The 22,829-nt window shown below is 49.7% G+C and overlaps 9 protein-coding genes across 9 annotated transcripts; 4 read left to right on the forward strand and 5 right to left on the reverse strand.

Moving 5' to 3' along the window:
- Nucleotides 1-499: 499 nt before the first annotated feature.
- Nucleotides 500-1,479, forward strand: V8C40DRAFT_285248 (SDR family oxidoreductase; the record flags this gene model as incomplete). The annotated part of the gene is made up of 3 exons (XM_083222327.1): nucleotides 500-783; nucleotides 844-1,025; nucleotides 1,094-1,479. 3 exons carry the CDS (start codon nucleotides 500-502, stop codon nucleotides 1,477-1,479), a joined length of 852 nt encoding a protein of 283 aa, XP_083076168.1.
- Nucleotides 1,480-1,500: 21 nt separating this feature from the next.
- Nucleotides 1,501-3,679, reverse strand: V8C40DRAFT_237267 (M81 family metallopeptidase). The gene has a single exon (XM_083214213.1). The coding sequence runs from the start codon at nucleotides 3,178-3,180 to the stop codon at nucleotides 1,648-1,650; it is 1,533 nt and encodes a 510-aa protein (XP_083076169.1). The 5' UTR covers nucleotides 3,181-3,679; the 3' UTR covers nucleotides 1,501-1,647.
- A 287-nt stretch (nucleotides 3,680-3,966) lies between these two features.
- V8C40DRAFT_237270 (general substrate transporter) lies at nucleotides 3,967-6,173 on the forward strand. The gene is made up of 5 exons (XM_083214214.1): nucleotides 3,967-4,738; nucleotides 4,818-5,297; nucleotides 5,348-5,679; nucleotides 5,733-5,832; nucleotides 5,890-6,173. Exons 1-5 carry the CDS (start codon nucleotides 4,277-4,279, stop codon nucleotides 6,070-6,072), a joined length of 1,557 nt encoding a protein of 518 aa, XP_083076170.1. The 5' UTR covers nucleotides 3,967-4,276; the 3' UTR covers nucleotides 6,073-6,173.
- A 268-nt stretch (nucleotides 6,174-6,441) lies between these two features.
- Nucleotides 6,442-7,575, reverse strand: V8C40DRAFT_273269 (lactonase family protein; the record flags this gene model as incomplete). The annotated part of the gene is made up of 1 exon (XM_083220459.1): nucleotides 6,442-7,575. One exon carries the CDS (start codon nucleotides 7,573-7,575, stop codon nucleotides 6,442-6,444), a length of 1,134 nt encoding a protein of 377 aa, XP_083076171.1.
- Nucleotides 7,576-8,751: 1,176 nt separating this feature from the next.
- Nucleotides 8,752-9,735, forward strand: V8C40DRAFT_285249 (glutathione S-transferase family protein; the record flags this gene model as incomplete). Its single annotated transcript, XM_083222328.1, has 3 exons — nucleotides 8,752-8,763; nucleotides 8,821-8,929; nucleotides 8,996-9,735. The coding sequence occupies 3 exons, from the start codon at nucleotides 8,752-8,754 to the stop codon at nucleotides 9,733-9,735; spliced, it is 861 nt and encodes a 286-aa protein (XP_083076172.1).
- Nucleotides 9,736-9,944: 209 nt separating this feature from the next.
- Nucleotides 9,945-10,589, reverse strand: V8C40DRAFT_263105 (uncharacterized protein; the record flags this gene model as incomplete). The annotated part of the gene is made up of 1 exon (XM_083219427.1): nucleotides 9,945-10,589. One exon carries the CDS (start codon nucleotides 10,587-10,589, stop codon nucleotides 9,945-9,947), a length of 645 nt encoding a protein of 214 aa, XP_083076173.1.
- Nucleotides 10,590-11,023: 434 nt separating this feature from the next.
- Nucleotides 11,024-11,908, reverse strand: V8C40DRAFT_285250 (uncharacterized protein; the record flags this gene model as incomplete). Its single annotated transcript, XM_083222329.1, has 1 exon — nucleotides 11,024-11,908. One exon carries the CDS (start codon nucleotides 11,906-11,908, stop codon nucleotides 11,024-11,026), a length of 885 nt encoding a protein of 294 aa, XP_083076174.1.
- A 1,468-nt stretch (nucleotides 11,909-13,376) lies between these two features.
- Nucleotides 13,377-15,684, reverse strand: V8C40DRAFT_237274 (glutamate--ammonia ligase). Its single transcript, XM_083214215.1, is given in 5 exon segments — nucleotides 13,377-14,203; nucleotides 14,265-14,347; nucleotides 14,406-14,749; nucleotides 15,276-15,513; nucleotides 15,530-15,684. The coding sequence occupies 4 exon segments, from the start codon at nucleotides 15,405-15,407 to the stop codon at nucleotides 13,677-13,679; spliced, it is 1,086 nt and encodes a 361-aa protein (XP_083076175.1). The 5' UTR covers nucleotides 15,408-15,513; nucleotides 15,530-15,684; the 3' UTR covers nucleotides 13,377-13,676.
- A 4,619-nt stretch (nucleotides 15,685-20,303) lies between these two features.
- On the forward strand, nucleotides 20,304-21,689 carry V8C40DRAFT_160008 (sulfotransferase family protein). The gene is made up of 4 exons (XM_083211440.1): nucleotides 20,304-20,457; nucleotides 20,524-20,710; nucleotides 20,790-21,076; nucleotides 21,139-21,689. Exons 1-4 carry the CDS (start codon nucleotides 20,381-20,383, stop codon nucleotides 21,401-21,403), a joined length of 816 nt encoding a protein of 271 aa, XP_083076176.1. The 5' UTR covers nucleotides 20,304-20,380; the 3' UTR covers nucleotides 21,404-21,689.
- Nucleotides 21,690-22,829: the final 1,140 nt, after the last annotated feature.

Below are 22,829 nucleotides of genomic sequence, written 5' to 3' on the forward strand. Positions count from 1 at the left end.
AAATTGGGTATATGACATCTTTGGGCAGGCATTGCGTTGTATAAAAATGCCTTTCGGCGATAGCACAGCGTAAAACCAGGCCACTCCAAAGCGCAGTAGTAATGGTATGATCAGGCCTTGGCGATCTCGTTCTATAATCCGTAAAGTGATCGGTTTTTAACTATTTCGGAGTATAAACCTTAAACTCCTATAGATGATTCTACATTTATATCCGAATCAAAGTGGTTCATTCGGCGTTGTCGTACGAAATGCCATGGTCCAGAGACGAGCGGGCTGTCCGCTCCAAAAAGGTACCCACTCTCCGCCCTGTCCGCTCTGTCCGCCCCAGGCGATCGCATCGGATATAGCTTCATATTTTTGTAAAAGAGATATTGGCCATTGTGTATATAAGTCGATGAAGAGTAAGTGCTATCATAATGATTGAAAATTCTCAAATACAGCTTCGTTTTCGAATATACACCACTCTTCTACTCTTTACATTACATCAATTTTTATCGCAATGGCACCTCTCGTGTGGCTCGTGACTGGATGCTCTTCCGGCTTTGGACTGGACTTTGTCAATGAGATTCTCAGTCGTGGAGACAAAGTAATTGCAACCGCCCGCCGATTGGAAAGCCTCGAGGACTTGAAGAAGACGGGTGCTGCGGTGCTTCAATTGGACGTTACTTGGGACCAGGAGCGCATCAACGAAACCTTCAAAAACGCAATCCAGATCTACGGTCAACTGGATGTTCTCATCAACAATGCTGCCTATGTCTTGGGTGGTGCATGGGAAGACCTTTCGTAAGAGCTCATCCCCATATCTGGCTAATGAAGATGGAACAAATGCTGATAGCTTGTTAGCTATGAACAGTTTCACGATGCATTCGAGACAAATGTCTTTGGGCCCCTGAAAACCACCAAGGCCGTGTTGCCCCATTTCAGAGAAAGAAAGACTGGCATGAATGTCTTTATTAGCTCAATTTCGGGATGGAGCGGGTTGCAGTTCAATGGAGGTTACTCTGGAACCAAGTTCGCACTTGAAGGTAAAGTTTTCACCAAGATCACTCCAACAAACTAGTATGAAACCTCCAATTACTCACACCATGGACAGGAATGGTCGAAAGTCTAAACAAAGAGGTGCGGGATCTCGGAATCCGAACGCTGTTGATAGAACCCGGCTTCTTTAGGACCGACCTCCTCTCGCAGGCCAACCTCAAGACTGTGGAATCAAGCATCCCAGATTACAAGGAAGCATCCAAGGGTTTCAACAAACTACTTCAGGAGAAGAACCACGCACAGAGCGGTGACCCGAAGAAAGGAGTGGCTATTGTCGTGGATCTCGTTCGAAAAGAAGGAACTGCCAAGGGCAAGACAATTCCTGTGCGCATGCCGCTTGGACCTGATGGCTACGAGGTCATCAAGAACAAGTGCGACAAGACGATTCGGATTTTGGAAGAGTGGAAGGATGTCATTTCCAGCACTGATTTGGTAGAGTGAACAAGTTTAGCATATTCAGCTTGCGCATTTGAAGTTAATCCTTTCTACAGAAAGAGTTGTGCCTCTTAGCTGGCCTACGGTCGATATAGAAGAATAACATACAGAGTGAGAAAGTCTAAAAGTTTTCGTACCTTGTTTCCTTCATCGTACATGTACATTTTGAACCCCTCAAACGTCTGGGCCGGTCAGTGGCTCATTCGACTTATCAATCCACACCGTCTTCAAGTCGGGAATCTTCTCAAAGTCCTCGTCAAAAGGCCACATGGGCCTCCGTATCCGATGATGGCCCAACCTCTTTAGATCTTGGTCAACGCCTCCTGGCGTCAGCCCGAGCATCCAGCCCTTGGCCATATCATACAGCTGCGGCTCAAGGTATCCAATCTTTACAATGACAATATCGGCGGATCGTGGGGTGAGATTTAAATCGGTAAAGTCTTTTTCTTTGTGGTATGGCTTTCGCAACTTGGTCAAGATGGCGTATACTGACCCAACTTGCAAGACAACTTCAGTTACGGCATCACGATCGCCGTGCTTGATAGAGTGAACTCGACCAGTCATTGTGAGAGGAGGTGCATGTAGGTTGTCGACGTCGGCTCCAGCAGTCACAGTGACAGTTGCGCCAATACCTGCTGCAACGGCCGTCTCAATCGCCTTGGGCCCTGGAACGCTTGCATAAATGACTGTATATCCGGAATCAGGCGACTTGAACTCGGGTCGCTCAAGCAATCTCGTCAATCCCCAAGTCATATCTCCCGAACCGCCAGCCGTGGGATTATCGCCGGAATCTGAGATAAAGTATGGACGCTCCTCAGGAGGCGACTTGACGGCAGCATCCAGACACTCGGCAAAACTGCCCGTGGGCGCAACAAACTTGAAGTCAGCCCGCGCATCCCAGAACAAGTTGGCCAGCTTTTCTGCTCCTCGAGAAACTGCTGCTTCATCCCATCCGGTGACAACAATGGCGGCTCGGTTTCTCGGCTCGTCAGCCCAGGCATAGCCCACCCAGATTGCCGCATCCAAAACGCCATCCTCATCTTCCACTTCTGGTACTGCAGCGTAAATGTGCTTTGCGGGCTCGATTCGTGTCGAGGTCTGCTCTCCAGGAAGAAGAATAGGCACAGGGATCCAAGCTTTCAACGGTCGTACTCCAGGCTCCTTTCCCTGCAAGATGTTGACGAGGTTACGGCACGCTCGCTCTTTGGTGTCCATGGCATCTTCGTGCGGTGCCATGCGGTAGCAGGTGATGAGATCGCACATGTGCGCCAGCTCCCGCGAGACGTTGCCGTGCAGATCCATCGACGCCGATACAATGACATCCGGGCCGATGACGGCACGAACGCGCCTCAACAGCTCGGCTTCTACGTCGTCCAGCTCTTGCACGCACATGGCGCCGTGGATGTCGAACCACAAGCCATCGACCTTGTTCTCAGTGACAATCACCTGCAGCCTTTCCACAATCTCCTTGGAGAGCGTCTCAAAGGCCTCGCGAGTCACAATGCCTCCGGGAAGCGCATGTCCGATGAGCGCGCCCTTCCACTCTGCCTCTATCCCCAGCGGCTTATCGGCGTGGAGGAACTCGTATCGCTCGACAATCTCATCGCCGCGCTTGGGGTGGAAGGCCGGGGCAAGCGTGACGGCGGGCGAAAAGGTCGATGTCTCGCAGGCAAGGCCAGCAACGGCGATAACCGGACGCTTCGACATGTTCTCTGGTTGGCTGACGGCTTGCTGACCGTATCTCTGCTAGCCCTGGCCTGGTGCTATTTGCTATCCTCCTCCACCCTTCTTATAGCCTCGCAGTTATTATCCAGACGTCGAGAAGAGCGGGGCGGGGAGGTAACTAGTAGCTGTTTGTTGTCTTCCGTCCTTGTCCTTGTCTTTTATCTTGAACGATTTCGTGTCATCAATACGGAGCTGTGGTTATCACTAAAGGCCGTTTACCCGCGCCAGTTGCTTCGAGTGAGACGAGGCTAGACTCGTTCCAAGTCTGGTGATCAGTGGGGGAACAGCGCGGGGTATCACGACCAACAAGCTTGAGGTTTTAGATAAGTAAAAGATTGTCCGTAAATGGAAATCAAATGCAGGTCTGCCACTTTTACCCGACGGGGCTTGGCTTGGTTAAAGTTGAACTGGCCAATCTGCGATGAGAGAACAAGACGGCTTCACGATATCTGGGGATCAGCCATGAAGACTTCTCCATCTGGTGGCGTCCCGCTACGCTGCCGGTACCCGATGAACCCCTTCGGCGAACTTTTGATTTGGGAAACTGTTGGCTATCAGGCGGTCTGCGGTGCCAATGGGCTGGTTTTGCTCACGTTGCATCCGTGAGTTAGGCAACAAGCGGAGGACAGAAAGACCAAGACTGGAAAAATTACGAGCACCAACGCTTTAAATTATACACCTATTCTCTAGTAACTGCTACTATATCTACATTTTTCTAGTGACTGCTACTCTGTTTATAAAATGCTAGCTGTATTACGTATTTTACGAGTGGGATGGGTGCCTATATTTACTGAATGTATGTACGTATTCATTTTGCGGTCTCGCTTTTTCTGACCTCCCCTTGGCAAGTCTTTGAATATGTAAGATGTCTCTGGTATCTGCCGAGGGCCCGCAGCCGGGGATGAGGGGGGATGATTGCAGATGATTAATTTGCAGGAGGTGCGATAGAGGCGAAAGGATATTAATATCAATCGCCCCGGCGCCAGCACTCATCAGTTGAACTTCGACGCGACATTTTCAAGTATCGGTATAGCTATATGTGCTTACATACTTGCTGAGAGCAAGACAAACGTACACGATGCTTCGCAGCACCCCAACAGGGACTTGGATCCCGGCCTGGGTTCCGGAATCCACCACCACTGTCTCTGTTCTTCTGCTCATCTGCTCCATGGTCCAGTCCGCAACTGGTGGCTACGATGGTTCTATGCTCAACGGCCTGAACATTTTGCCTTCATACACAGATTACTTCAACTTGAACAGTGCCACTACCGGCCTCAACACCGCGTCCGTCTTTATCGGCGGCTTCTTTGGCCCGATTTTCGCTGGTGTTATGACTGATCGACTTGGTCGTCGTCCAGCCATCTTCTGGGGTTCAGTGGTCACACTATTGGGCATTATTTTGCAAACCGCAGCACAAAACATTGCCATGTTTGTTGTGGCGAGAATCATCCTTGGATGGGGTAGTGCCATTTCGTCTGTTGCAGGCGCCGTCTACTTGAGTGAAACATTTGCGAGCAGATATCGCGCGTGGGGTGTTGGCGTATGTGTTCACCTGCTCCATCTCAACCAGGCAAACAAACTTGTTCTTGAGAAGCTGACCGTTAATTTACTACCTTCAGATTCTGAACAACTTTTACTATGTTGGTTCGCTAATCGCTGCCGGAGTCACTCTTGGCACAGGCCAGTGGCAGTCTACGTGGGCCTGGCGTGTTCCATCGCTACTCCAGGGAATATTCTCCTTTGCTTGTATTATAGTGCTGCCTTTTATTCCTGAATCGCCCCGTTGGCTGGTTAGCAAAGAGCGCTACGAAGATGCACGACTCTCTGTCGCTCAAACCAACGCCGATGGCGACATCACTAACCCGGTTGTGGTGGCCGTCTACAAAGAGATTGTTGACACTCTTGAATGGGAGAGGAAGAACGGTATGACGATGAGTCCCAGGGAAATCATCAAGACTCCGACGGCGCGAAAGAGAACCTTGATTGGGGCATCAGTCGGACCCTTCTCATGCATTGCTGGAAATGTCATCGCCTCGTATTATCTTGGAAATGAGCTGGACACGGCGGGCATTACAGACTACAATGACCAACTCAAGGCTGTAAGTCTATAAGCTCATGCCTTTGAGAAAATTGCTAATCGTCTGTATAGAACGTTGTCCTCAACGTCTGGTGTCTGTTCTGCGCATTCGGCGGCACTCATTTGGCCGCGGTATGGGGTCGAAAGCCCACTGCGCTGCTTTCACAGAGTCTCATGATCGTGTGCCTCTTTATCATCGGCGGCTTGTCCAAGATGTACGCAGATAACCCGGACGGTGCCTCCAACAGCTTGATTTACGGAGATGTTGCCGTCATGTTCATCTTTCAGGGAATTTACTCCATTGCCTTTACGCCCTTGCTATATCTTTACCCGCCAGAGGTGATGAACTACCCTATTCGAGCCAACGGATTGGCATTGGCCAATTTCAGCTTAAACGGATTGGCGTAAGTATCCTCAAATATCCATCTTTGTCTACTTCGGCTAACCATTTGTCCAGTCTCCTCCTCACATTCGTGATGCCTATTGCGCTGACCAACATTGGATGGAAAACGTACATCATCAACGGCTCATGGGACATTGTCACGCTTGTCCTCATTGTAAGACACCCCACCAGCTCTGATGTAGTGTATTTTCACAGTGCTAACGTAACCTAGGCTGTCTATTGGGTAGAGACAAAGGGCAAGACCTTAGAAGAAATCGACGCCATCTTTGAGGGAGAGAAACATTCTTCCGTACCCGACATTGAGGATATTCGTACTGGCAAGAAGACTGTGGATGTGACACAAATAGAACTTGAACTCCACGACGAAATCGGGCTAAAGAGTCACGAGGCTTAGACGAGCGAATTCGCCATAGTGTTCTTTTTATATGTCAGAACTACATGTAGTTTAATGCCATCACGATGAGTAATGTCTAAGCACTATGATGAAAGCGAAGCATTTACTGTAATGAAGCAATAAGTGGATGAAAATAGGTTAAAGAATATTACAACTATCAGCCAGAGAAGGTTTGTAACCTCCGCTCGAAGAATAAATATACAAATCCAAAATAAGCATACCACTCCATCTAATCGACACCTCAAGCGCAATCAAACACATGAAAACGCAATCTATTTGCTGACCACCATCCCCCCTTTATAATTAGCCCCTTGCATTGATGCTGTGTCCAGTTCTACCCGACGCCCTCCACGAATATGCACCAAGCCCTTAGTATGCAGCCAGGCCCGAAGCACCATCTGCAACCGGGATGCCCTGTCCCTTGCCGAAAGATCCACCAATGGACTGCAGAGAGCCGTCAGCCTGGATCTTCCATGCAGCAATGGCACCGGCGCCACGGAGCAAGTTGTAAAGGTAAGTTCCGTCACTGCTCAGGGCGAGATCGACGGGCTCGCTTCCATCGCCAGTGAGGGCGGCATCACCCTTGATCAGGGTGGCGGTGCCGTTCTTGGCAACAGAGTAGCTGGAGATGGCGCTGGTGATGAAGCTGGCAGTGTAAGCGTACTTTTCGTCAGGGGTAACGACGACCCAGCATCCGTCCGTCTGTTGGTTCTTCTCGGACTTGGTGAGGGGCTCCAGGACGGGGGCCTGGCCGCCGTGCAGCTTGTACGTGGAGAGACCTGCGTTGCCTAGAGCAGGCAAACCGGACTCGACGACGTAGAGGTTGTTGGAGCGGCCAAAGACTGCGCCAAAGGGACGGAGACCGCTGGATGAGACGGAGGTGAAGGGTGCTAGGCTTGCGTGTCCCGTGGATCCCACAGTGAAGATGTCGATGGTGCTGCCGATTTTGTTGGTGACAATGAGGGAGTGGCCATCAGGGGAAAATGCAACGGTGCCTGGAACACCAATGGGGTTGCTGGTGGCAATGGTGGAGTTTGTAATGGGCGAAAGAAGACCAGTGGCCCTGTTCACCTTGAAACCAAAGATGCCGGTTGAGGCGACGGAGCCGTCAAGCACATAGGCATATCCATTGCTGCTCAGGGAAATGGAAAGGGGCTGATCGCCAGCATAGATGGACTGGATCCTCTTGAGGTTGGATCCATTCACCTCAAAGACAGTGACATGGTCGTTGGCTGGGTTGACAGCATAGAGGAACCTGTGGTCAGCGCTGAGCTGAAGGCCCCCCTGAGTGTCAAAGTCGACGCCCTGGCCGTTGCCGCCGGTGGGATAGGTTCCGGTCTTGACCAGAGTGCCATCTGCACTGCGGGAGAATGCAATGACTTCGTTGTTGACGGCGTTTGTCAGGGCGAAGACGGCGCCTTTGCTGCCTTGGTTACCGCTGGGAGCGGCCATGGCAGCAGAGAGGCCAGTAAGGCTGATGGAGGCGAGAGTAGAGAACTTCATGTTGATTATGATGATTGTATATCAAAAAGATAATTATAAAATGATTGTAGAATTGATATTAGGGATTGTGGTAGTTGAATGAAAAGGTTGTTACGAGGAGAGGAAGTGAATCTTGTGATGATGGAGCAGATGAGAGCAACTACGAGGAATCACGACCATCATTATATACCTTGAGTCTCTCTACAACAGCATAGTTGATCCAAATTTAATTCCGCCATGTTAATGCTCCAATATCTCACCAACACGTCAACCTTGATGACCAGTGGAGTTTGAAGTCCAGGGTCTGAAGGAATAAGGCTGAGCGGCTGAGCCCAACGCCTGTGCTGTACAAAGCATCGTCAACTCGCAAATAGACCAGTTTCCACAAAATGATTCCACTACCCAAGTCAAAACTATCCTTTATTTGTTAATTTAGGACAACCCCCCTTTAAGAAATTACCCCTTTGGGGCGGTAGAGCAAAGTTTTCCCCGTGTAAACGTTGACATCATAATCGGTTGGCGTTGCGTTTCTATACCCGCACCAACTCGGACCAACAGGGCCGCTGTGGCTAGTAACCCGCATATTGAGCAAGTTAAGCTTGTAAACTAAGAATGCTGTCAGCACTCAATGGTGGGAAATTCGCATAGCTTCAGCCACTGGAGACGGGAGCTTCAGCTGTCAATTTTGCCGGGGAATTAAAGCGCTGCCCAAGCCACTCAGCCGAGATCTGCACCCGATGCGGTGATTCCAAATTCTATGTGTCAAGCTTATATCAGCGCAACGTCGCTCTTTAAGCACGGCTGCAACTCTCTATTTAGTTGTTTTTGTTTAAGCAAGGGGTAATAGTTTCGAGGGTTGCGAAAGTCTCATATTTGGTAACTCGTGCGAATCGGTCGAAAGGTCTCTTGGCAGGCAGGATTTCTGTTCGGACGAATGTGAAATCATTTCGCGATGCGGCGGTTTTTGAACTCGCTGACAAAAGACATGTTGAACATATATAGAACTAGAATAGCATTCAGATCTTTGGTCAGTCAATTAATTCAACCTGTACATCAATTAGAAAAACTTCAAACATTATAGAATACAGCAAACAAAGAGATTTGCTATTCACCCAATAGACGCGCACGCAAAATCAACAGTTAACAGCTGCCCATTTTTTTCTTCTCCAACTCAGGCCCCATTACCTCTGCGGAAAGATGGCCCCTCAGGTATGCATAACTCCATCTCCCCTGGAAATGCTCAGTGCTAATTATATCTCTCTCCAGTTTACCGTCTATACTTCTGCAGCCTCGCAGTGGGCCCAAGTGGCGCATCTGGCATTGGCCCAGAAAGGCGTCCCTGAAGACAAATATGATCTCAAGGAGATCGCCCTCAGTAAGACCTAAGAACCAAAGTCTTCCCGTCTAAGCACATGTGGTAATAACGTTTGCAATCATCCAGTGACGGGCGGAAATTTCGATCCCGAATATATCAAAGTCAACCCCAACGGCACCGTGCCCAGCATCACTTCGCCATCGCTCGACAAGCCGCTCATCCAAAGCTTGGACGTCCTTCGATACATTGACGCGTTTGATGGAGAGAACACTTTGGTGCCTTCAGATCCTGCCGTTAAAGCTAAGGCGCAACCTATCCTCGATCTTGTCCACTCGGACGATGCGTCGACAAATACTATTCTTCTCCTCGCGAGAGACGAGGAGGAGATGAAGGGGAAGCAGAATAGCTTCTGGAAAGACTTCGTGGGCAATCGACAGGAGAGACTTGAAAAAGAGCAGGCTGCCAACCCAAATCACCCTTTCTACGGACCCAAGGTGCAGGAGAATGGCGGCCTCAACAAATTCTACACCACCGAGATTGGAGAGGAGCACAAGAAGTTCTTTAAGAATTCTGATGATGCGTTCAAGGCGCTTGCTCAAGTGCTAGACAAGTTGGATTCGCTTCTGGTGTTACCATATGCAGCTGGGGATGCTGTCACAGAAGCTGACTTCCATGCCACTGTTTGGCTGGCACATGCTCTGTTTGGAGCAGGCACCGATGCAACTCAAATCCAAGACTTTAGCGTCCTGGAGAAGCTGATTCAGAAATCAGTCCCAAGCTTCACGATTGGAGACAAGACGAGGCAGTGGTGGGCGTCCATCGCAGCCACTGATGCATTCAAAAAGGTGTATCCCACATTGCATTAATGGTGGGTTTGAAAAAGGAATTGCATGGTAGAGTGGCCATTGCGAATGCTAGCAGTACTAGAAGACATATTTGCCCGATGCATAATCTTGCATAATCTTGCACTCCATGTGGGCGTCAAACCCGATCGCTTCCATAGATAAACTCTATATATCCACCCCAAAATACTAAGTCATATGTTTCAACCTTGTTCGTGCCAACAGATACTCCATCACCACCATCTGAAATCGTCCCTATTGTGGGGAGTATCGTATGGGTCGTATTCTCCTTCAGCTTCCTTAGCAAGAATATCGGCCGAGCGCTCTGGCGGAGAGGGGGGAGTATCTTGCGAGATCGAAAGACTTTCGAGGCTGGATGTGACATGGTCCAGAGTGGCAAAGTCTCCATTCGAGGGACCAACACCGTCGGTGACATTCATGTCCTTTCCAGAAGATGTTAGAGGTACTGGCCAACCAGATTCAAGAAAGGGGGGTGGCTGAGATGGATCAGGGGGAGCGCAAGATTGTGATTTAGGAGGGAGACAAACCGTGGTAGCTTCCGAAGAAGAGGCCTCGTTGCGAGAGGCTGGCTCTGACTCGTTGTCATGACCATCTTGGGTCTCAGTATCCTCCATGATCTTGATCTCGATCTCGATCTCGCTATCGCTCTGATTCCAGACAATCTGGCCAAGCGGCGAGGGAGGATGAAGTCGTCTTCCGGGCACAAGGAGCTCGATGTGAGCGGCTCGAAGCTTTCTGGTTTGCTTGAGGTTATTCGCAAGTCTGACCATAGCAGCTGCGGATTGTTTGCTCAAGCCAAAATATTCGAGCTCGACTTCCACCTCCTCGAGGCTCTTCATTCTCTTCTTCTCGGACATAGTAAACGAACAGAAATCTCAGCTAGATGGCGGAATTTAAAAGAGAGAAAATGACGATACGTCAGGAAGTAGAAAAGGGTGGTTGATGATTTGTGTGGAAAGGAGGTTGTTTGTTGTGGTGAAGGTGTAGCTGGAAGATTCCAAGCCATAGGGCAGCTGCCAGGAGAAAAGGAACCTGGAAATTTCCCAACCCGTCGGGATACACGCGTCAAGTTCACTTTCTACGTAACCATATTTACGGCGCCAAGTTTCTAGTTTTTATTTGCTCAGTTATTACAATTCAGTGAATGCATAGATTAGGCTTTCTATGGCAAAATTAAGTCCTCTTCCCGAGTCTGTATCCATTCAACTCCGCAAAACACACAACCCCTGATTCACTGTCCATTAACCTTCCAAAGCCACATTTGCCATCCTCCAACAAGAAACATTTCCGCTCAGTTTTGAACTACAGTGGCCCTGAGAAAGCTTTTCGCAGCGGCGATTTGGGGCAGGTTAAACTTCGTCTTCTTGGCCTGGGCGGCCGCTGGTTTCTGTTCCTGGGTGACCACTGGCTTCTGTCCCTGAGAGACCACTGGCTTCTGTCGTTTGACAGGACTTCGGGATTTGGGAGAGCCAATGTGCTTCTTACGCTCGGGAGTCTTGGCTGGGGCGTTGGCCCAGATGCTCGCTTGAAGCCCGACCTTGCGGCCGAGACCACTATTGTCTTTCTTGTTCTTCTTACTACTCTCCTGAGACAAGTTGCTGGCCAAACTGCCATTACTACCATGAGTGGCGTTGCTCGAGGCTTCCGAAACATTATCCTCTGCAACTTCTTCATGAAGGTCGGCAATGTGAAGATCTTTGGAGATGCTCTGGTCTTTGTTCATGTCCACATCTGACACAAACTTGGTAATGACTGGAGTGTCTTCACTCGTCTCTCGAGTGGTTAACATCGTGTGGTAAGGGCACTCTTGTTCGCCATTCCACAGACTCTTGATGATCGTTTTGAAGTGTTGCATATCTTCGGATGACTTGACAGCAGCTCTAGTCAGGAGAGGAGAGTCGATGAGTTCCTCATTTGATCGTCTATCGCCGATCTCTTCTTCTCTGGCAGTGCAGGCCACACATCGGATTGACCTCAACGAAGAAATTGGGATAGCCAGGGTGGATGGAATGCTCTCGAGAACACCACAAGTCCCGACGAAGCAGATGCAGGAACCGGTGGCCTTATCACAGACTTGACGCCGGTCAACTACTTGATGAAGCTGCCCGCAAGTGAAAGACATGGAGGGTGCTTTCTGGGGAGCACAAATCGCTATGGTGACGAATTCTTTGCACATCGTGAGACCTGATGCTAGGGTTGAATGACACAGTGTGGTTGTTGATGACAAGAAGCCTGATGACAATTGAGATGATTGTAGATGATGTAGAGACAGAAAGTGCAGAGCCTCTATCTAATGACGATGGAGAGGTGAATATTGTTGAAGAGTTGTGAAATAAAAAGGAGAGAAGAAAGAGGAAGAGGAAGAGGAAGGGTAGAAATCGATAGAGGTCCTAGCAAGGGGCATAGGGGAAAGCTCCAGTGTGCTGCTAGCAGGTCAGCGAGTGCTGGAGCCTCCGTGCACAGCGGTCCAGTGAATAGCACGCTGCTGAACTTCCGAGGCTTTGGGCTCTATAGAGATCAGACGAAGAATCTGAGTTTTCTCCATCTTGAATAGCAGCTGTGGATCGTTTCCCTTGGCAACTGAGATTGTATTGGTCGTGCTTGGGAACGAGTCTTGATATCCCCATCGAAGCCGTTTGTCTGAGTGGAGCTGGGCAGAGTGATTGGAGTAGATATGGAAGTATGGCGAGAAAATTGCATCACCATTGCTTCAGATAAGGTGGTAGGAAACAAAGGATACACTTGACTGCATCGGTGTTCAACTATCTAGTAATAACTGATAGCCCCCGTGAACAAGCTTGTAGTGTATGCACAAAGATAATTGAAGCTCGTAGCATGCAAAAGAAGACGTGGTGATGTTGGTTTCGCAGTGATCGATGGAACTGCGAGAATATTTCCACGACAGCAAGTTCTATGCCTTCAACCCATCCAAACAATCACAGGCGAGATGCTAGTCGAGCAGACACAAAGGCAGCCCCAGAGAACAGGTGATAAAATCACAAAACAACAGGCCGTGAGGTCGAAGCCGTAAGCATGCAGAAATTCCCAAGTCCTCAGTGATGTCATATCCCTGGGCATTTGATCCACCGTGTTCTTCACTTCTTCGTGCCGCAGTCGCATGTCTACTACTGAGTCCGATTTGGCCATATATGTAACCTATACCATGCTACAATTCAAGCCATTTAGTCAAAGAATTAGATAGGCTTTCCACGTCAAATGCCAAAAAGCAGTAGCAACAGCCACCGACCCGCCCTGTCGGGCCATCTCAAACAGCTGTCAGTGGCTACCAGCCAATTATTACGCCAAACAACATCGAAGCAACAAGCTTCCAACTAGATACCCAACAACAGACAAAGCTCTTCAAAAAGACTCAACGAAGCATAATAGATGTATTTTCGCTTGAACATTGTCCAGAGAAGCCTGTCTATCGCGTTGTGGAGCTCTCCGATAGAGGGAGATGGCCTGAACAGCCACGCCGCCTCGACTAGGATATCGTGATGGGAAATGATAAGGGTTGACTTGACAAGGGTATTCCCCAGATTTCTTCATGGCTTGGACAAAATTAAGCTTAAAATCCGGCGTGAACCCTTGTCCCTCGATACATAAAGTCACAGGCACAGCATGGATCAACAGAGAGAGAGACAGTAGTGAAATGTAGGTGCTTGTTATTAAGCCCTCAATGTCGCATTCGCATTGGTAAAATGAATCTAAGCCGCGTACACAGCTATCAATGTCTAATAGTCGACTCCCCCGGTCATCATGATATATGTTGTTGAAAAAAAAAACCCATACGCCAAACCATTTGTTCCCTCAAAGTCATATTAAGTGCATCTCCCTAGTATCCGTAATGTTACATCCCCATATGTAGAATTTTCCTCTCGCTACACCATCATCCCCTCAACTCCCCACAACCCACAACCATCCACAGTTTCTAAGCCAAAGACTTAGGCCTTGCCGAAAATTGAGGTCATCAGGATCTTGGTGACACGGTAAGGGTCAGCGTTGGAGGCGGGACGGCGATCCTCGAAGTAACCGCAGCCACGGGCAGCGGTCTCGCGGGGAACACGGATGGATGTGCCACGGTTGGCAACACCCCAGCTGAACTTCTCGATGGAGCCGGTCTCGCAGTCACCGGTGAGACGGAGGTCGTTGTCCTCACCGTACTCCTTGATACACTCGGCGTGGTGGGGCTCGAGGGCCTTGAGGGCCTCCTCGATGTACTTCATGCCACCCTCCTCACGCATCTGGTTAGTGGAGAAGTTGGAGTGCAGACCGCTGCCGTTCCAAGCGCCCTTGATGGGCTTGGGGTGCAGGGAGATCTTGACGCCAAAGTCCTCGGCGATACGGGCAAGGAAGAAACGGGCGATCCAGAGCTCGTCACCCATGTTGATGCCGACGCAAGGGCCGACCTGGAACTCCCACTGACTTGAGAGAACCTCGGCGTTGGTACCGGAGATGTTGACGCCAGCATCTAAAACCTGCATTAGCAAACTGTTCCAAAAAGCAACGTCATGATGCAATCCAAGACTTACACAGACAGGCCTTGTAGTGGGCCTCAACGACGTCACGCAGGACGACCTTGCCGCTGCCTACACCGCAGTAGTAGGGACCCTGACTGTACCAAGAGGTTAGCTTCAACTATGTTCCAACGTCATATGAAACAGGTGACATACGGAGCAGGGAAACCGCCAACGGGCCAGCCATAGGGCCTGTCATCGTGGTCGAGGAAAGTGTACTCCTGCTCGAGACCGAACCAGGGCTCGAGAGCAGCGTTGGCCTCCATGACCTTGGCGCACTCATGGCGGTAGTTGTACTTGTTGGGAGTGCCGTCGGCGTTCCAGCACTCGGCGAGGACAATGATGTTGGGAGAGCCGCGGAAAGGATCGGGGTAGACGGCGGCAGGGCGCAGGTAAACATCGGAATCGTGACCGGGAGCCTGGCCAGTTGAAGAGCCGTCAAAGTTCCAGACGGGCAGATCCTCGGGGGTGTATTCCTTGTCCTTGAGCTCAGGGAGCGTCTATCGCGAAGAGAGTCAGCAAGCTTGATTTCATGTCTCGATACGTCACACAGGCGCGAGTCATCGCGTCACCCCTTTTGATGATCAATTGCCAGACCCGACGCTTGCCGAGGCAGGGCGAATCAAGTCATCACAGGCCGAGAACAGACCCAGACAGACCCTGAAGCGGGTCGCCCGTATTGCGGGTTTGGTTCGGGGGCTGAGTCAAGATGCCAGAAATAGCAGCGATAGCCAGACCCAATAGCGATATGACGAACCGCTACTAGGCAAACTATCGCTGCTAGAACGAACATCGAGCATCCAGCAGAAAGCAAGCCAAGAGAATAGCCACAACAGCCAAGCTGTGGCGTCATGATTGCTTCCACTCGCCCAGGCCGAGTCGCCCCCCCTGTCCGAATTGTCTCCCACTAAGGTGGCGGGGCAACGGGACAAGTCGGGGGGTTTTGCTTTTGCATGCATTTTGCGATGCACAATGCAGCTGACGGTGACAGGGGTCGAGATAAGGAAAAATGTTGGAGAAACTCACCCTGGATTTTGATCGAGTCTCGCCGGTAGAATCGATCCAGACATACTCGGCCATGATCTTGCCCTTCTGGTCTAGCTTCAGGTACTTGTTGAGAGTCTCAGTTCGAGACGACAGAATTTCTCGGTTGGCCATGATGACGGTTGTGTGTGATGTTGTTTGTGGGAGAAAGAAAAGATGTGATGATGTAGTGGGGAAGATTGAATGCGAGCGGAGTGCAGTTCAACCAGCTGTATATATACGAGTGTATACCGGTATATGGGTATTTCAGAAAAGACCAACAAATGGACTAAAAATGAAGCAATCAAATGGAATGCAATGCAGTATCAACAATCGCTGCCTTGGACGGACACGGGCGGCGAGGGTTTATATGTGTTTGGAAGCATCAGCGCCAAAGAAAAAAGACGGAACCGGGTACCTTCACGTTCAGCCCCAGAGTCGGGATTTCCCCCCGTATTGTCGCACAAGTATGGAGTACACCATCATGGAGTACTTGTTGTGCTAGGGGATGGGTATCGCCACATGAGGCCCCAGTTGCTGCTATCTTGGTGCCACCTAGTGCGACCGGCATGGGGCCAAGCAAGCCCAGATTGCACGGTACCGGTACACTGATGACGAGGGATTGGCACCAAGATCTGCTGGTACAGGTACGGGGTCTCTGATGAGCTCATGGATGGAGGGTAGCGGTACATGTAGTGGCTGTACTGTGTTCAAGGCCGTGGTAATACCGTCAGAAGGTTGCAGTAATGAGACCCAAGGAGAGTTGAGCCACCACCACAACACGCCTTTTACTTTTCTACTACCATGTTTTTGTTTCTTACTTTTCTTTTCATGTGAACTACCTTATTCTCTCTCTCTATTTGCTTACTATACGCCTCACACCTATCCCGTCATCTATCCGGTCACAACTAACTCCATCCCCTCACCTTTCTTCCGGTTGAGCGAGAGACAACAAGAACCCAGCCACAGCAACGATCGTCCGTTCTGGCTTGTGAGAATTGAGAATACCCGGTCCCTCCCCAATGGATACCTGGCCTCCGGTACTCGGTACCTCATACCCAGTCCTCTCCCTCCCTCGACACTGTACTCCATCCACAAGTACCTGATAAGGGGCCTCTGGCAGAGGCAATTGGTGGCTGCTCGACCGCTAGTCTCGGCCGGTTCTGGATGCTGAGTGGCTGCACGCCCCGAGGCTTTGCTCATTGATTTGTGTCATTGCATTTGATTGCCATGGACCCTAAAAATTTACATAAACGCCTCACCAAGTTTTTCGACGCCGCGGTGCTGGAGCCAGTCGCTCTGCTCCGATTACCATCCGATGACTCGCGATATGACTGGTTTCTGTTTGTGGTTTTGAGTTGTTTTCCCACGATCTGGCTATTTTTCCATTTTGCGGAGATGCAGGCGTGATCAATTCCAGCAGGTCCATTACTTTCATGTTGCTTGGTACTCGTTCCTACAGGCAAGGTACATGTAGCATCAGTCTGACAGACAGCCAGGCCAGCCCTCCGATGCATGTGCGTGCTGGCTTTAGTAAGGATTACATGGATACATGCCATGCCTTGCTCAGATCTGACCTTACATACAGTAATCCAGGTTTAGTACAGTGGTGAGTGGCCAGATATTACTACAGAACACAAAAAGGGCGCCACCGCATGCGGATAAAGCAAAACATCAAAGTTGGCACTAAAAGTGAATCCAGTTTCTTCCTTAATCCTTGACACCAAGAGTGGCTGGTGAGGCTGTGCGCACAGCAACAGACTGACACAAGTCAAAGACACCTTCACTAACCGTACAACCGGTACTCGTACGTAGGAAATGGGGTCAAATGGATCAAAATGCTATTTCAATGCCAGCAACGGCGTATCCGCGCCTTAGCTCAGGTACTCCCTTCCACCGCATAACGAGATCAAATATTACGGGCCATGGCATCAACCAGCTGCCGGCAGTGCTCCTTGGTTCCAGGCGGTGCGATGAGCCGAGAACGAGCGTCGGCCACGTATTTTTGGTTTCTTTTTACGTTATGTTTTCGATGCTGGATCGAATCGGATTACGCCGAGTCTATGTCAGGGACGTGGCACAACGCATAGGCCCAGGAACCAGAAGAAGAAGAAGAAAGGAGAGAAGCCAGGCTGCCTGATTGTTTGTACGTACAAAGTACTCCCGTGTCTTCTTGGCCTACGCCGCCATTCGCGTGCAATGAAGAGTACGAGTAACATCGTATGGACGTATCGTGTTGTATCGTATCGCCCTGCGACGGACGCGAGGGTCTCGCATCCACCTCTACAGCCGCCTGTGGCCGCGTGCGAATCAGTGCCCGTTTGCATCCACAAGCGGCAGTCTGACATGTGAGCACAGTGCAGATATTGGCTACTAAGATACTAGCTACGAGTAATACTTTCTTCGGTCGTTGATCCCGAGCTCTGCCCTTTTGGCTGATTCAGAGAAAACAAAACAAAACTAGGGAGACACCGAACGACGAAGCTGAACCGAGGACAGAATGACGCTTCCAGCTTGGCTTCTTGTCTCGGTTCAGCGCTGTCGGCTGCAGTTTGAGCCGTTTGGGCTGCCAAACCAGCGAGTTGCTCGGCCAAACACATGCTCCCTTGCAAACGATGCGACTCTGCTCACAGCAAAGGGAAATTAATACCTCTTGCAATGCACATTAGGCCGTGGCTAGTGCAGAGAAAAGAGACATTCATCAAATGTCACCAAACGAAGGAAGAGAAATCGACAAGGGACAATATCGTAGTACACCACACGATGATGAAACTAAGACAGCCTTGCGCGATTGTGAGACGATTTGTGCCACATGCAAAGCAAAATCCTCCCATTCCCACCAACTTTTATCCATCGATAAACGCGCTTGATAACCGCTTTCATGTACATGTAGGCCAATTTCGCTCCTTTACTCCGTCTGCCCGTTCTCCTTGTCTAATTTAGAAACATCACGACATCAGCTCCGTACTGTACCCGAGTCCATTCAAAACTACGGAGTACAAGTACAAGGGCGCGCGAGAATCTCCAAACATGTGCCCAAAAGGCTCACACTAGCCGCCACATACCAGGGCTGCTTATCGTCAGATTCTTATTGGCTGCTCTCCCCGGTCTCTTCCTAATTCTCATCCATCACTCTCAACATCTTCGCGCACGCGCCCACGCCCACACAAGGACAGAAATCGAGCCAGGGCTGACCCCGAGTTTCTGGCCGCTGGTGGGGGCTCTTGGCTGCTGCCGATAATGGGATGACAAGAGATGCTCCCGAGTTCGATAGAATGGAAAAGCCTCCCCCATGATCTTTGGTCCCCCTCCCCGAAATCGCTCACGGAGCGGGAGGTGCCATCTCCATTACGGGTCTCTACGGAGGCTTGCAAGCTTTGGGAGCCTGTAGCGCGGCTGCAATCTCTTAATGCGTGGGGAAGCTATTTTGTTTGCCTGAATTGCAAATATTCCGGTTCGTCGGCTCTATCGAGCGAGCAGGCACATGTTGCATGTTGCAGATGCCTCCCACGCAGCGGCCCACGAAGCATATCTCTTGGTTCCCTTCTAGGCTCGGCGCGCTTTTATATATCTCGCAGACGAATGTAACATGTAAAAGATTGTGTTCCCCCCCCTCCAGCTTGGATGCCATCGTGACACCACACTGTGGGCGAAGAGATAAAGTGGCAACCTTTTCGTGTTGGGAGCTATTCCGCTCTCGGGGGAACCCAATGATCCCATAAATTGGGACAAGAAACTATGCAAAAGAAGAGGCCTCTCCGGTCAATACATATGCCGATCCGAGGCAAACACTGCTTACGGCATCAGTTCGTTCATGTCGGTTGGATCGAGCCGAATCTTTGGGTTCGTTGGCAGAGGCTTGTCGTTTCTGACACATGCAAGTGGCGCAAACAAAGAGCCCAGGACACGAGCGGTTCAGCCACTCAGCAAGCCATTCAACAAAAGACGCCAAAGTAGGGCGAGGCATTGTCCCAATTTCTAGTTCAGAATGGATAGTTTGCATCTTTCGCCTCTACCTATTCCTGTTCAAGGGGCGAGGCAAAGATGACAAGTTCTCGCCAAAAATGATGAGAGGAATTTGATATCATTTCTTTTTCCCAGCTGCTTGACTAGTAGTAAGCAAGATGATATAACACGATCCTACAAGTGGAGGCTCTTTTGGTCATGTTGCCTCGAATTCGGTATCTCCCGACAGATTGGCTCGTGTTCTTCGGTTAGCCCCGTGAATGCAAACAAACTATCGAATATCTCCCATATCTCCCCGCAAGCGTGCAGTGCGAGCAGGCCATGCTATTTCAGAATGCGTGACTAACATTGCCATGAAGCCTCATACGCGTACCGTCGACGAACCAGCGTAGAGCCTCACATTTTTAATAAACTTCCCGATTACAGTAACGAGTTCGTCGCATGCGTCGTGTCAGCCCTTGGGAAGAAAGTTGGTCTATTTTCAGACACAATTGTCGAGCTCGGCCCATCGGTAGCTTTAGAGCTATCCCCTAGTAGATGGAACCGCCTTTACTAGAGCTTACTGCTTGGAATCCCCCTCAGAACAGCTTCATATCCGACTGTTAAGGACATGAAAAGATGTTGGGCCGGATTTGCTCGCTCTTTGTGCAAATGATTACCTACGAGAGAAACCAGTTACATTAGTCGTCGTAGTGATCTGAGATTTTTTTCAGCTTTCAGACTCCTCTTTGGGGTGAGATATCGTGCACTGAAGATGGCTATACTAACAGTTCACCCAACACCGATCAACGCCCCGTCAGCGTCATTTCCTGGTAGCCCAGCCAAGGGTTTTCGATGCAAGCCAATCAGCCCACGTCATGGAGCCTCAGTTCAAGTCTGAAAGGATTGATCAGCCCGAAGCCGAATGGAATCACGAATCAGGTTATGACAGACTTTGGGGCTAGTACTGCCCCTGTCATCGAGATTCCAGCTGTAATAACGGGAGTTGCCTTGTAATTCAGCATGGGGCATTGATATATTAAGGCCATGAGTTGTCAATTATGGCTTTTGTGTTCTGTAGTTTTGTACGCTCTAGTTTCCACTACTTTCTCAACATCAAAAGAAGCCATCGTCGTTTAAGCATCCATCCCATTTAGCTCATCATGTCTCGCCTCATCGATAGACTCCCCACACCCGAAAAGGTGAGGGAAAAGGAGCTCATTGTCTTCAGCCGCAGCCGGTATGTCCTCTTGGTCTTTCTGAATGTTTTAGTGGCATCTATCTAACGCGTCACCGATCTTCTTAGTGTTGGAACTTTCTCTCTATATCAAGCTCTCCTGATGCTCGGATACAAGCCCTACCACATGTACGAAGTAGTCCAACAAGGTATCACTCATCTACAGCTATTCGAAGAGTCTCTACGGTGCAAATACTTGGGCGCTGGAAAACCATACGGCAAGGCCGAATTTGACAAGTGGCTCGCCAACTACGATGTGAGTTTGGGTCTTTCCCTCATCTCAATATACTCGACTGGAGGGTTCACATATGCTAACGAGATAAAAACATCACCAGGCCATCGTCGAAATCCCCCAGTTCTTTATCGAAGAGTTTATCGAATTCTACCCCAATGCGAAATTCATGATCGTCGAACGCGACGTCGACGCCTGGGAACGATCAGTATACAACAGCATCGCAGAGCCCATCGAGGCGGGAAAGAAGTTTCCTTTGAATGTTATCCGATACATTGACAACTTCATCGAAGTATTTATTACTCTTCATGATGCTTTTGAGCAGGTCATGTTTCATGGAAAGGGCCTGAGAGCAGGCATGGAAGATGCGAAGAGAGATAACGTCTTGGAGTATGTCCCCTTTCCATTCTGACGTATATGCAGCGGAAAGCTAACGCCGTACGAAACTGTAGTGCCGAAAAGGTGAAGAGATTGGCTCCAAAGGACCAGCTTCTGGCGTGCACTCTGGAAGGCGGGTTTGGCTGGGAACAAATCTGTCCGTTCCTCGGCAAGGAGATTCCTAAGCAGCGCTACCCTAAAGGTAATGCGCCGGCCGAGTTCCAGGCGCTTCTGAAGAATGTGATTGGGCCTCACATTAGAAACTCGATGCTCAAGGTATTGGGGACGGCACTGGTGCCTGTGGTCGGAGTGGCGATGTTGACCTACATGAAGCAGTGATGAGTGGTGCATGGATGGTGATTGAATTGGCTGGATCGATGATGTCTGTTGGGCTTGCGAGTTATCATGGCGTATACTATGTTGGGATTTTTACTGATGCATGTCGGTGTTTGGCATCTTTGGCACGCGTTTTTGTTTCGTAAATGTAATAAACCGGCTGGCCGGGTTCGGAGTATATCATGCTTCAATTCAGGAGGGTGACTGGGGCGTGGACGGATCTCTGTTTTGTCAGCTCGTTTGTGCATCTTGTCTAGAGCAATGCTACATATGTGGGTAGATATTTCGGGGTATTCTAAATTTTATAAATGGAATAGAAAGCTAGATATTGCGAACATCCTCTGAATCCAGACTGTGTTGTGTTCTCATTCCCGACTGGTTGCGATCGGGTTCCGACATGTGTGGAAGAACTGTGCCATCTCACAAGATCGAATCTGCGGTCCAGGTCCCCGTTTCCCCATTGCAATAGCGACAACGATGGACTCTGCAAAGATTAACGCATCGACAATAGGATGACTAGAATCTGTCGCCGGGATGCTGGGTAACATAGGGAGCTGAGTATGTTGGAGTGCCTTATCCAATCAATGGAGAAAATATAGCCACCTTCAATGTTCTTACAATTCCTCGATTATAACTTGTCTGAGCTATTAGGGACGCTGTTGTCTAGGTGATTGGGCAAAGAATTTTTCGTAGTGTGAACGAAAATTGTAAACGTGCAAGTAGAGTTTACATTTATGAGAAAGAGACAACGATGGCCCTCACGTGTTGCCAGGAGCTCAACACGGTGCACCAAGCTTGTGCAAACTTGTCTCTTGCACCTCTTCTTCTCACCAACAGGCGATATTCCATTCATTCCAGAAAGTGGTTTCATTTATTCTATCGTTAATTATTGACAATTAGACCCCAAACTTTTATCCAACCGCTGTGAACACCAAACCCGGCGACGGCAAGATAGCCGGCAAACAGGAAGCGAAGAAAACCATGCCACCTAATATTCAAAGGAGGGACTCTCCATTCTCAGACAATCCATGCCCTACGCATACGCATCGTCGCCCTGATGTTGATTGCATGTCCTGCCGAGAATATATAGCTACACGTATTAACCGAAATCTCGCAGCGCCGCCCCTGGCCTCTGCATCGAGAGTAGCGGGAGCAAGGCACCAGCCCCCGGGACCAGAAACAGCTGCAAAGCAAGATGGGACCAAACTCGATCCAAGTGTTAACCTTAATCTTGACTTTGGGACGGATAATTGCTTCCTAATACAGTATGTTTGTCGTATTCCCTTCTTGATCGCGATCACGAGCTGACGTCTTCTAGCACAGCGCCCTGTTTATATTGCACATTCGGTTTAGTAGACGGGGATCCCAGATATCTATGCCGAGTAGATTCCTGTAAGTAACAAACCAAGTCTCTAAATAATGATTGCTC

The sequence above is a fragment of the Trichoderma camerunense genome, assembly GCF_050948025.1.
Source record: "Trichoderma camerunense strain CBS 138272 chromosome Unknown V8C40scaffold_4, whole genome shotgun sequence".
Classification (NCBI taxonomy): domain Eukaryota; kingdom Fungi; phylum Ascomycota; class Sordariomycetes; order Hypocreales; family Hypocreaceae; genus Trichoderma; species Trichoderma camerunense.

Coding starts and splice junctions, on each gene's coding strand:
- V8C40DRAFT_160008 (XM_083211440.1), top strand. CDS start 20,381: ATGTCTCGCCTCATCGATAGACTCCCCACACCCGAAAAGGTGAGGGAA. Junction 20,458..20,523: donor ATTGTCTTCAGCCGCAGCCG/GTATGTCCTCTT, acceptor CGATCTTCTTAG/TGTTGGAACTTTCTCTCTAT. Junction 21,077..21,138: donor AAGAGAGATAACGTCTTGGA/GTATGTCCCCTT, acceptor ACGAAACTGTAG/TGCCGAAAAGGTGAAGAGAT.
- V8C40DRAFT_237270 (XM_083214214.1), top strand. CDS start 4,277: ATGCTTCGCAGCACCCCAACAGGGACTTGGATCCCGGCCTGGGTTCCG. Junction 4,739..4,817: donor ATCGCGCGTGGGGTGTTGGC/GTATGTGTTCAC, acceptor TACTACCTTCAG/ATTCTGAACAACTTTTACTA. Junction 5,298..5,347: donor ACAATGACCAACTCAAGGCT/GTAAGTCTATAA, acceptor TCGTCTGTATAG/AACGTTGTCCTCAACGTCTG.
- V8C40DRAFT_237274 (XM_083214215.1), bottom strand. CDS start 15,407: ATGGCCAACCGAGAAATTCTGTCGTCTCGAACTGAGACTCTCAACAAG. Junction 14,750..15,275: donor AGACTCGATCAAAATCCAGG/GTGAGTTTCTCC, acceptor TCTTCGCGATAG/ACGCTCCCTGAGCTCAAGGA. Junction 14,204..14,264: donor CCACTACAAGGCCTGTCTGT/GTAAGTCTTGGA, acceptor TGCAGGTTTTAG/ATGCTGGCGTCAACATCTCC.
- V8C40DRAFT_237267 (XM_083214213.1), bottom strand. CDS start 3,180: ATGTCGAAGCGTCCGGTTATCGCCGTTGCTGGCCTTGCCTGCGAGACA.